Raw genomic sequence first — 13,472 nt, forward strand, 5'->3', positions numbered from 1 at the left:
CGTTGAGGTAAGGGAAGACTGACACCCCTGACCGGCGCAGGTGAGCTGCGACCACCGCCATCACCTTCGTGAACACCCGAGGGGCGCTGGTAAGGCCGAAGGGGAGCACTGCAAAGTGAAAATGCTCCTGGCCTACTGTGAACCACAGGGAACGCCGGTGGGCCGGCAGGACGGGGATGTGAAAATATGTGTCCTGCAAATCCAACGCTACCATCCAGTCTCCGGGGTCGAGGGTAGCCAGGACCGGAGCCAGAGTCAGCATTTTGAACTTCTCCTTCCGGAGGAAGCAATTGACGTTCCGGAGGTCCAAGATGGGGCACAGGCCCCCTTTATCCTTCTTGGGGACCAGAAAGTAGTGGGAATAACAACCACTCCCTACTTCCGGCCCAGAAACGCACTCAATGGCCCCCTTTGCCAAGAGGGTCATGCCTTCCTGCTGGAGAAGTACCAAGTGATCCCCCAACATGCAGTGGCACCGAGGTGGCATGGCTGGAGGGGAGGACTGAACGGGAAGGGAGTAACCCCTGCGGATGATCTGCAACACCCACTTGTCCGATGTGATATCACGCCAGTGGGGGAGGTGTTGGCGGATCCTGCTACCCACCGGCGTGGGGTGCTCCACAAAGCTTGGATTAGGAAGGTTTTGAGGGAGAAGCAGCAGGGGCGGAGGTGGACTGAACCCCACGCTGATTCCCAGATCCGCCCCCTGCGTAAGCCGCGTCCGCGCTGAGGCTGGTTCTGCACAGGCTTGCTGAAGGAACGTGCCTGGGCGTCTCTGCAATGGCCACGAAAGGAAAGGCCGGGTTCTTTGCGGAAAGACCCAAGGACTTGGCCGTGGCATGCGAGTCTTTAAAACGCTCCAGTGCCTTATCGCCAAACAGGCGAGTGCCATCAAAGGGCATGTCCATGAACAAGCTTTGGACATCGGGCGAGAACCCGGTAGATTGCAACCAGGCGTGGCGACGAAGCGCCACAGTCGTAGAAATCGCCCTACCCAGTGAGTCCGCTGTGTCCAAACAACACCAAATGGCGAACTTAGCCGCATCCTTACCCTCAGCAACAGCTTGGGACAGCACAGCGTGGGTCTCCTCAGGACACTGAGGCAACACCTGTGCAACTGTATCCCACACCGTGTGGGAATAGCGGCCCAATAAACAGGCGGTGTTCACTGACCGCAGCCCCAAGCTGGCCGAAGAGAACAACCGCTTACCGAACTGCTCCAGCTTCTTAGAGTCCTTATCCGGCAGAGCCGTGGGAAAGGCACTCTGCGACGTCGAGGCTTGGATGACCAGGCTCCCAGGCATAGAATGAGTGGTCAGAAAAGCGGGGTCACCAGGTGCCGGGCGGTGACGACTGGCGACATTCTTATCCACAGGGGCCCATGTGGCTGGCCGCCACCAAGTGCCCAACAAGACGTCAGTGAGGGTGTCGTTAAAGGGGAGCAAGGGCTCAGACGAAGTGGACGCCGTCTGGAGCACCTCAGTGAGGAGATTAGTTTTGAGGGCCATCAAGGTTGAGGACCTCAGCTGCCCGACGGAGCACCATCGTGTAAGAGGCGCCCTCCTCCATGGTAGGCGGGGGAGAGGCAAACCCCGGGTCAGAAGAGACATCGAGGTCGCCGGCATCCTCCAAGTCATCCACCCAGTCCTGCTCGGAGTCACACTGATGGGCAAGAGGGTCCTCGGACCCCTCCCAGTTGTCCTCCACCTCTGTCGCATGGGGAACAGACTGCAGCTGAAGAGCTGGAGCCGGAGAAGGAACATACGGCGTCGGAAACGGCGCCGGCCGGGGCCGAGCAGGCGCGGCATCCCAATGCGGATCCCAGGTAGGAACAAAATGGTCCTGGAACTGGGGCAAGGGTGGGACAAACGGCACCCATTGCGGCGCCGGAGGCACAGCTGAGGGTGGCGCTGGGGCCGGAGCCGGCGGCGCAGGATCCTGTGGTGCCGAAGCTTGATCCGCCGGTGGCCCAACAGGATCCAGACACGGGACTGCGGGGCCCGAAGGCGCGCCGGCGGGAGCCCGAGGCCTAAAGAGGCGGTCCATGGTAGCAAGAAATTCTTGCACCCGTTCGGGAGTCGCCGACAAATCCGGGTAAGGTAGGTAGGCCGCGGGACTCCCAGGCTCCAAAGGAGCATCCGAAGACCAACGGGGGGACGTCGGAGAGCGAACTCGCTTCTTCGACTTCTGTTTGTGCCGTCTCTTACCCAAATCCGATGGTGAAGACTTGGAGCCAGAGGAGCGACGACTGCGGCCCTGCGAGCGCTCCCAGGAACGGTCCCTGGAACAGTGCTGGGATGAGTGCCAGACCTCCAGCAGCTTCTGGCGCCGCTCCCTTAAGGCCTTCGGGGCCATGGTCCGACAGGACCGGGAGTCGTGGTCGGTCTCCAGGCAGTAGAGGCAAACATCGTGGGGGTCCGCCACTGACATCTTGCGACGGCAGGCCCCACAAGACTTAAATCCAGGCATCCCTACGTGCACCAAGGAGAAAAGGAGACAAAAGTCTCAAAAAGGGTAGTCAAAAAGTGACTAAGGTACGTGCTCTAACCGGATCTGCGCTTGCTGGTGCGTTAAAAGAAAGAACTGACATTAGCGCACATGGGTGGCGCCTAAGTAGTCTCCGTGACGTCATCTCGGCGCTTACGACGCCAGCGACGGACATGGAGCCGCACGACGCCACCTACTGACGCGCAGGGGTACTGCTAGCAAAACTTTCCGGATCCAGTCTGACGCCTGGGGATATTCTAAGGTAAGGAATCTATCACTAACATGTCTCTTTCAGATAGACCACATCCGTGATCATAGAGGTGCGATGCACATTTCGTTTTTCAATTCACCCACCAACCAGATATTGCAGTACCTCCATGAATGGTGCACTTCCCCACCCAAGGAAAACAATGTTCTTGAAAGAAAGACCTGAAAACAAAAGTAGCGCTTCACAGTCAAACTTTTTGAAGTGGCGCTAATGTGTTTGGGTGTGAATAAAATCAATCTGGACACTTTGTAACCACTCTGTCTTGCTTTGTTAAGTTACTTATTTATTTTTCATATTTTGAACCTTTTATTTCTCTTCGCCCCGAGGCTGAACTTTGGAAAAGAAAAATTTCAGAAAAAGACATTTCCACCAGAAGTGTTTTTCTGGTTTTGGATCCATTTCACAGGGGAACAAATAAACAAAAGGAGAGGAAAGAGAGGGTACAATCCGTTTCTTGAAATCACGGTTTTCAGCAAGTGAGGAGGAGCAGCAACAGAGACAAAAAGAGAGGGAATAAGAGGAAGAAAGAGAGGGGGAGAAGCTGACAGCGGCAGAGCAGGAGAAGAGGACACTGTCCTTATCTTCTCTGGCCAAAAAGGAAAAGATAAGAGTCCTTTTCCTCCTCTGCCCATCCCTCCAGTCCCCGAACAGCCAGGAACGCCGAGCCTTATCTATAGGCCTAGGTCATTTCTGCCATCCTGGGACGCATTTTAAAAAAAGTAGGGGAACGGATTCTATTAAATAGAAGAAGCAAGGGCACGCCGTGCCCTGTCGATCCCGCCCACATTGGCCACTGACCTGGGGAGATTCAAGAGATGAGGAATCTACAAGTAGAAGTATTCATCAGAACACGTTATTCCCCAAAGCAGCCCCCCATTTATAAAACAAAACTTGACCATTCCTCGCCCAGTGTTATGTGCAATGCCCCATGTAGGTTTGAGGTACACACCTAATACAAATTTCACTGAATGTATTCTTAAAGGTCTCCTGAGTGCTGGCCTTTCCTAATTTGAATTCATGATGGTTGGGAGCCATTCATCCCTATAGGCACCAGTACATAATACCACCCGATCAAAGCTGCAGGTAAACAGATCTCTGACATTATTTTGACCATCTATAGAGGAGTCATGTCACATCACCTAGAAACACAGAAAACTACCAGTCACTCTGAAATAATGCATTAGAGAGATAAAGTGGCGTGCATTTGATTACTTAAACAAAATGATGGCTGATCAAATAAAAGATGTAATTGTGCTTCACTGTATACAGACTCCACCTGCCAATGGCTCTATGAAGAAATGGTCGCTGCACAATGTTTTTGATTCTCCATTTAATCTATTAACTGTAGCTGTTTGTTTCCTTCCATACCCGTTTCTTGGTACATCTCTACACGCCACAAAATATTTCTTGTGTAATAACTCACATTTCTATATAATCCTAAAGAGATTATGTTTAATAAAGACATACTGCAAGACTACAACTGTTTTACTGAACAATGACTATTTCACAATCATAACTTGCAACTTCATAAAGATTCTAATGACTTGTACATTTTCTTCCATTAAATCTTCCCACTTCCTCTACGAATTACAGTAGTCTAGTGTAATGCATTGGAGCTAGGATCTCCTCTCAAGTCAACGCAATGCACTTACAATTGGAAACCAAAGTACATCTCCTTTTTATATCCTTTAATAAAAAGATGATCAGTTCCCTAAAATTGGTGAGTAATGCTCTACTGGGTTCAAAGGGAACGGCACTAAGGAAGTCACTTGGCGGCAGGGCCGGCTTTAGGGCAGTGCGACCGTTGCGGCCGCACTAGGAGCTGACCTGTGGAGGGGGCGCTAAACTCAGGAGAAGCGCTATGTTTAGCAATAACCTATGATTGGAGAGATGAGGATCACTTTAGCCAATGGTAGTGAGAGCATCTGAGAAGGCAGTCATGAGGCTTGAGGGCGCCAAAAATGATTGTTGCCATGGGTGCCACCAGCTCTAAAGCCGGCCCTGCTTGGGGGACAGCTGCAGAACAAATGGAAGTGGTGCTTCTTTACAACACAAGCAGAAACCCAGGAAAAAACACAGACGCTACATATATTATCTGAGATGATTTTTTATTATAAGCCACAAACCGTCTGTTTTTAAAAGGAGCATTTGCTGCTGCTCCGACCCGAAATGAGAATAGAATATCCCAAAATGCAAATTTTAACATAATAGAATAAAGTTAACAGCACATGGGAAATGGCGTCATATTTGAATGGGGAATGGCTTGCTGCCAAGCAGCCGAGGACACAATAAGTGTCTATTGTAGCGTACCAAAAGCTACAATGATCTGTAGAAAGTTCCATTGCAGAGTTCACAATTTCAACAAAAAAAAAGTCTACTACAGATTTTCAGGCATTTTCAGTTGATTTCAGAGTTACCCATTCACGTGGTTGTTTCTCTTGACATTGTCAGCTCAAGTAAGCATTGATGGTGCCAATTACAGACTGTTAAGTGTGATATTTGTAACATAATACACTAGTCCATCAAACCTGTATTTTGAGTAGGCCAAACCAAATGATACTTTTACCATTCAGAAAGTGTACTTTTTTTTTTTTTAATAAAAATGTTTTTGAAAATGAAAGCAGTATTACAAATTAAAACGGAGAACAGCATTCTGAAATTAATGAATACTACATCAAAATATAGTATACCTAGTTAAAATACAAAACACTAAATTAAAATTAAATCTCAAAATACAGAATTCACATACAGATCACCGACGTACAATACATGAGTAAAATAAAAAAAAATAGATTATCATCTGGAGATATGAAAAAGAAAATGAAATTTCAAATTCTACATAAAAAACAACTTTTGACTTTAAAGGAGGAAATCAGAATTGAATTCCAAAACTAAAAGTGTAGGGATTTTGAAAACATATTTAATTAAAATACAGAAGCATGACACTCCAGGCCTTTTCAACGTGTAAGTTCCACTGGTGTGCAGAAAATCTTAATAAAAAAATAAATCTGGATATTTCTTATCCTGACCGAGAACAAATAGAACTACTGATGTTGTGGCACGTATGCAGATCTTTTTGGTTAGTGTTAACTTTGTGGACATTCACACACTTTTGATAAACCGTTCTTACGCTGTTAACTTCGAAATATATGCCGGTGGACCCAGGTGTAATTGATGCTGAACGTCTGAGAGATGGCATAGAACATCCCGGCATGGCAAGAGAGTGTGCGCAAAACGGAGTCTTTAAATGAAAAATCCTTTGTATTTGAATTAGAAGTAAAAACTTAACTTAAATCTGACATATTTCCAAACCTCACTTTACCACATTACTCCATGCCACTTTTTGAGACCTGGCTTTCCTTAAAAAAAAATCTGTTTACTTTCCGATTTGTACTGTTAATATGGTACAACTGAATCACCTGAATTAATATACCTGACAATCTATAAAGGAAAACACAGGACTAGAAAACTGCAACATTCCCAGATTTCCTTAACAAATACCGGCGTCTTCGGTGACTGTGGATAGCAATCAGAAGTCTTTGCTACTAATAGGAGTATGTTTAGAGACTTCATCATTGTGAACAAGGCCCGAATATTAGAATCTATAAATTTGAAACAAACATATGCAGAATAACAGATTTTACTGAGTTTTAATTATGAACCAAAGAAATCTTCCTTTTCAGATGTATAGCCAAGCATCAAAGGACAATTAGACTATTCTCAACTGCTCCTTTATCGGTCCCGCATTACGGGACACAACATCAGTTCAAAGATTCCCAGCATGCACTGGGGAGAAGACAACAAAAAAAAAAAAACAAGGCAGCTACTTTAAATATCTCTTCATTCACAATGACAGACCCCCAAAGCAGAACCTGCAGGTCCACAGAAGAAGATTATTGACAGTATCGGCATGCAAATCAGAAGGATTTGGAGGAAACAATTTGGAGATTTCTAAATATCCATCAGTAGTCACTGGAGTCAGAAGAATTGCATATTAAACACAAAAAGTGGAAGCTTTAACATTTTGACGAAATAGACACACCCACAAAATCCAAAGAGGGGTTTATACACTTAGTAAATTGAAGCAACCATTTGCAGGAGTAAATTAAAGAGTTCCCTGTACAGTTTGCTACTTAAGTGCCGTTTATTAATTTCCCATCCATCCTTTACCCTTTCATAACCTACAAGCTGACACACTTAACTGCAAAGACAGTTTAGTGGGGTAGTGCTTACAAAGGTATGCTCTTCACCCCAAACCAAAAAGAACCATAATTGACAGAACCAAATCTATATACATATTAAAAAATACAGGAAAACCTGTATATGAAATAGTTTTAAAAAATAAGTCTCTGATTATCATTAACGGCCCGCGCATAAAAAAAAATTAGATAAAAAATATTCCCAAAGACAAATGAAACTTCAATCCCAAGGCCAATAAAACAGTGGTGGAGCTGAGTTTGTGCACATATTAGTATCAGCAATGCAATGTTGCTATAGTGGCATGTTTGATACCCAAACACATGACTGCAATACAATAAAACAAAAGAAGTCAGTTCTTGCTTCCAGATCAAGCACTTAAATTCTATTATAGATGTATGCAAACCCCTTCACACGGCTAATATATAAGACAACTAAATTTACAATCTCAAATGTCTCCTTAAGTACAGTCTAGTGGCTAAGTTACTGCTGGTGAATCCAGAAGCCAAAGTTCTAACTTACGGTTCTCCTCTTAAAGATTTTGAGATCTTGGGCTAATCAATTCATCTGCTTGTTATTCACTTCTCTTATCTTTTGGACATAGAATAGTCTTATAAAGTCAATGCCAGCACTAAGCATCATATAAATAAGTTATCATGAATATTTAACATGTGTACCTCATAAAGAGTTTTATAGCAATGTTGTTATAGACTGTCTGTTTTGCTCTCTCTCTCTCCTTTGTGAAAATACAAAATAGTTTAGTGTATGAGTTGGTTCTAATCTGCAAGAATGACGGTCTTTCATCATCCAGAAGTGGGTAAAATGAATAACACTGAGATTACTTAATAGTAAAATCCTACAGAATGCTCTGGTCTATCCCAGTGCTGTTTAGACACAATATAAAAAGGCTTTAGTGTATCTTTGATGCCTGACCAATGACTGCAACATAATGTAATGAAGCAAAGGTCAGTTCTCTCTGCCAGATCACACTCTTAATTTCTATACACGACGAGTCCCAAACCATCTGATTTCTAGTATGTAAAAAAATGTAATATTTTATCTTAAATGTCTATTTCAGGAAATGTATTTTAGTGGTAAATTGTGTGTGGATCCTGCAGATACACAGCTTAATAGTAATACTGGTTAATACCGCACTAGTCTGCCCAAGTGGAATTTGTGCACTATATAAAAAGGATAGTCATTATCCAGTTTGTCGCTGGAAAAATCCTCATGGCCTTCCAGAGACTCACAACTGTCAGCTAATCTTCTGATAACCTCAGATACCAGGAATACAAATTGAATCCTCCACTGAGCAAACTGATTTACATGTTTTCGGAAGAATGTACAGCAGGCAGCTCTTCAGTATTCCAGAACCCTAAAAGTGAAGACTGTATTAAATAAAAGGATGACTAATAAACAGGGGCAGTGAAAAAACAACAAATAATGGTTTTTGGTAACAATGCATCTAGGAGATAAATATTTTAATTTGTGATGATTAGCAGTACTTTTTGAGATGTAACATAGTTTCTCTCTCTTAGGAGAAAGTACGATACACCAAATTGTCAATAGCATGAGGTGAGAGAGAAATACTCCTGCAAGTGGAGCCAAACCCTACTCTATTTGTATTTTAAAAAATTGGTTACAAATCTTCTAGACAGCTTTGCTATCAATTTAGACGTAAATAGGCACGAACAGCACTGGTCTGCCCTTGTCCCCAGTCCATTTAGATAGATGTCTAACTGACCAAGCTTCAGGGCATTCAAAGAAAGGTATGCCAAAATTCTCACATACAAAAAGGTGAAAATGAGGAGCATGCGATAATTAAATCATTGGAAAAGTCACAATGTTCATGCAAAAACTCAATTTAAAAAGATTGCTATCTTGACATATTTTTCACACTTTTTCAAAAACATGCCAACACGTCAAATAAAAAAACCCTCTACAGACCCAAACTCAGAAGTTATACTCTCCTGCCAAAAATGTGTAAATATCACTAATATAACCAATTACTGATTGGGTTGGGAGGGTGCCTTTGCGTTTTGTCCTCAGTAGCAAATAAAATCACATAGAAATTACATTGAAGTTTAAAAAAAAAAAAATTAAAGGACTGCAACATTTAGCAGAAATTCAATATTATGATCAAATACATAACAGAAGTGAAGAATAAAAATGCCAATTGTACTATTTGGGTAGTGCCATAGTTAACATTTACATGGATAGAAAAGTTTGTTGCAGAGTGCAGTCAAATTTTAGAGGAAACCCAACAGTCAAACATGTTACATATTTTGGGATTTTTTGAGGTATAAAAACACATTTGTAATTACAAGGAAAGAACTATTTCCGTGAGTTCCAAGTTTTCGGAAAACTACTGAGAGTTAAGCAACAAAGACTACACATTCAAAATAAATACAAAGAGCACATCTGGACAACTGTAGTTTGTAGGACTTATATTTTTATCCTCTGCCAAAGTTTTGCGAACCAACTTCCTCTGCGGAATAAATAATAAGAGTAAAAATATGAAAAGAAGGCTGCACTTATGGAGTTTTGTGATTATAATGAACTGGGTGTTATACTGCATAACTGTCCACTGGTCTTCGAAGGTCATGCCATGCACAGGTTTCAGGATAAAACAGATGAGGTAAATTGGAAAATAATGTATCCACAGTTTGTGTTTGAGCTTTTCCTTACTGATCTCAGGGACCATCACAACTACAATCACTTACTTAAAATTGATCAAAAATATGGATAAAGACTTGGACAGAGGGATTTTTAAAAGAAAATGATTTTTTTTTTTTTAAAAACACCAACAGGGACTATGACACACTGGATCTGGTTATCCCTTATGCAAGCCACCTTAGGGGACTCACGAGTTTACCAAAGGCATAGAGGAGCAATATCTAACTACTGCACATGTTTAATAACAATTTGTAATTCAGTATTGTTTTATTTAGCACAGTCATGGCATCCTTTACACTTTTTAATATAGTCAGAGTGACCAATAAAAGATAGTGGCTATGTATTCTGTTACTGTGAACTGTTTCATGGAAATGACAGACATTACAGGTGAAATGAACAGTAACAGTTTTCACAAATTATGAAGGTTCAAAGGATGAATCAATCCAGTGGCATCTGAACTTCTGATACAAGAGTTGCACAACGATCTCTGCAACGAGTGCATTCACCCACAGCAGTATGTATCTCACAGGCTTGTGCGATTGCTTAATCTCGAATACCACAATTGTTTTAGGTCTTGCATCTTAGTATTGGGGGAAACATCCTTTAAATTAATCCTTTCATTTCTCACTTTCATCACGGATTGAAAATTCACCATGGAACCTGATTAGAATACACATCAAGTGCAAAGTGCTCTGTTCAGACGCTGCAGCAGGTTCCACCCAATAGTTCTGAGGTTATTTTGGGGTTAGTGGTTTTGAGGTACTTTGTAGATCCTTCTGTGTGGCCCAGAATGTCACAAATGGATTGAAACTGAACAAGATTCAATGCACACCGCACCAATTATTCCTGTTGAAAGCCGAGATTTCATTTGTAGACGCAAGTGTGACGGGTGATTTATTGAACACTTCCACTCCATGTCCAAGGCAGCCCATTGGCTGAAGCATGCAGGACAAACATCAAAAACGGCTCTTGCTGTAATGTGCCTGCGAATCGAGATCGCTTCATGGACGAGTCAGTCGCAAATTGAGCGGACACTAAAAAACTTGGAGACTATTTTCTACCAACAGAATATAGAATGCTATGCGTTAAAATGGGTGTTTGCAAACTCCAGGTCAAGTGGAAGTGCTAAATAGACCATTTATCACATTTGCTGATACAAACAAAATCTCAGCGGTCATTTTGGACAACAGATAAAAAAATATTTTTACTTCACGTGTATTCTTGACTTTTCTTTACAAAAGAGTCTGCTTCAGATAAACAATCCGAGGAAGAAGAACTATAGTCTGTAACAGGTTAGTGTATATAAATACACAATGATTAGGGTTTTATAATGAAAATAGTGGTAGCTTCCAGAGCAGCTTGGATGGCCAGGTGACAACCACTGGTAAAAACAGAACACACAAACTATGGACTGAATGATCTTGGGGTATATAAACCATGTATATGCTGCCAGGCATCTGAGAGAACAATTATTATCTTTTTTAATACAAAGCTAAGAAATTAGAAAAAGAATCCAGAATGCTAAACATGATAACACAGGAGCACATGATACATAAGAAAAGTATGTCTTACATTTCATCTAGACAGACATTGGGACAAAAAAGTTAAAAATACTGAATACACACTTTCATGGCTTCATTTTTCCTGTGCAAATGTCGTGGTTGCCCACTTCTGGTCACCATCTATACCCTTGTTTGAAACTGACAAAGCAGAAAGGCTCTGGTACCCGACTGACCAGCATTCCAGAACTACTGAAATGAGATACTTGGCTTCTGCAAATAAAACGGGCGAGGAGGAGTTACAAGTTGAAAGACAATACTTTGCTACCTCTTGATAGAGGATTGTTGTGTTTCTGCACCTTACACAACAACACTAAGCCCATTAAGTGAAACAACACTGCGATACCTTCAGCGATACAAATACACTGACGTAAGCCAATTTATAAGAGTTATCACAGGTTGTGCTAAGCTAAAAAATGCTACGCCCCTCAATGACCACAGTAGAGTTCAACATACAAAAATAAAAAGAATGGGCACGGAGAGATAAGAAAATAACCAGTACACGACTTAGAAATCAGACCAACAAAAACTAGACAAAACAAGTTCCAGAATAAACACATACTAGGCGGGAAATAAGGCCGATGTTTGGAAGGTGTAAGGATATTTTGCACCATCATGTGCACTGAATAGGAGAACGTGAAGTTCAAAGGTGGGTGACAACACGGCTTCACCTGGTTGGTCCAATGCACTACTAAAACACACTGGGTGGTCTCGGAAGACGTTCTAACTACTGGGCACAGTGATGCCGCTGATCTGCTATTTGGTTGTGCATTTCAACACTCCTCTCTGGATCTGTACACCTAGCCTTGTTAATATTCATGATTGTCCAGAAATGCCAATTAAACAAAGCGTTTGTTAAAAACAAAGCAACCGACAAGAGAACGACCTGCATCAGGTTCTACAGGGGCCAGCCATGTTTTCTTCTTCTTATCCATTCATGAATTATTTAGCATTACGGTAAAGATAAAATAATAATAACAGGAGAAGCAAAAAAAGTCAATTAAAATAGTAAAAGAGCTCGCGGGAGTAAACAGGCCCAGCCTTACACAATCCAGTGGGCTGGAGTTACTTTTAATTTACGAAATCCAAATTGGCCATAAATGTTGCTTGAGCAAAAATGCATGATTAAAAAATAGATTGCAGACCAACTGTGTATGCGAACTGTCCGTTAAGAGTGTAGTGTCCCCAGGAACTGGGCAGAGATAAGGCACCCTATTCCAGCTATTCATTCTACCCCTGATTGACAGAGGGAGGGAGTTGAATCTCCAACCCCTGCTAGTGTCTCATTGTGATGTTTGTCATTTTGCTTAAGGGGGTGCAATAAAGGATCCATCCACAGTCACAGATGGGGCCACTCCTTGTAAAGTGCTCTATGTATGACATCTGTGGCTAAGTTGTTGTGTATGGACAGTGGTTTGTGTTTATGTCTGTGTTTGTATGTGCATGTGTGCTTGAATACTGGGTGCATTTCTAGAGTCTTCTACTCAACCCCAGTGTCCACGAATGAGTGACCTTTTCCTTCTGCCAGACTTTCCCCATCTACAGCTTTGTGTTCTTCCTGAAATAGTCCAACATCCCCGTAGTGCATCATCCGGGAAAGAGGTCACCCTCGGCCTCCCTTCCAAGGCTGGTCACTCTGACTGCGCAGGTGGGTGCTGTGGGGACTGGTGATGGTTTGAAGAGGCCTCACCCTCATGATCTTCTGTCTCCTCGTCGGACACTCCCTCTAGGCGGATTACTTGGCGAATAGTTCGAGTGGTAAGTTGCAGTGGTGCTCTCCTAGAAAGAAAAAACATGGAGACTGACATTAATGCCAAAATACATGTATTGTTTATAAGGACTAAGCTGGTGAAGAACTGGTTACATTCAAGTACATCTAAAACTGTTTTTAGAGGCACTCATTATTTCTGACACCTATATGTATTGTTTTTAGTAAGTATTTTAAAACAGCAGCAGAATTACTGCTGTTCATTTCACTGGTCCGCTGTAGTTTAGTTCATCTCCAAGTATAAAAACCCATTGTTGTACCTGATGTTCTCCTAATTTATCCTATGCACTACTCCTTCCTCCACTGGTTGTATTTCTGGTTCTCCGGTTTGGATCCGGACTATATGCTTTCCACATCTGCCTGGACTTCTGATTCTCCTGCTCTAGCCTAGCCTTTCAGCCTTCCACCCTTGAGTATACATTGGGTTCTCATGCTGTAGGCTAGACACAATGTATTCCATTTTCTCTCCTGCTTTTGTATGGGCTCATCTTCCTCTTCCGACTGCAGCTCCTGCTTT

General features: G+C 42.8%; 1 protein-coding gene across 5 annotated transcripts in view; it reads right to left on the reverse strand.

Annotated features, from left to right (window-relative positions):
• Positions 1 to 4,844: 4,844 nt before the first annotated feature.
• Positions 4,845 to 13,472, reverse strand: part of LOC146809721 (uncharacterized) — a 614,997-nt gene continuing 606,369 nt past the window's right edge. For all 5 annotated transcript variants that reach the window (XM_085616561.1, XM_085616559.1, XM_085616558.1 and 2 more), the window contains one exon: positions 4,845 to 12,966. In XM_085616561.1, the coding sequence (XP_085472687.1) occupies positions 12,819 to 12,966 (148 nt within the window). In that variant the 3' untranslated portion in view covers positions 4,845 to 12,818. The remainder of the gene's footprint in view (positions 12,967 to 13,472) is intronic.

The sequence above is a fragment of the Triturus cristatus genome, chromosome 7, assembly GCF_964204655.1.
Source record: "Triturus cristatus chromosome 7, aTriCri1.1, whole genome shotgun sequence".
Lineage (NCBI taxonomy): Eukaryota > Metazoa > Chordata > Amphibia > Caudata > Salamandridae > Triturus > Triturus cristatus.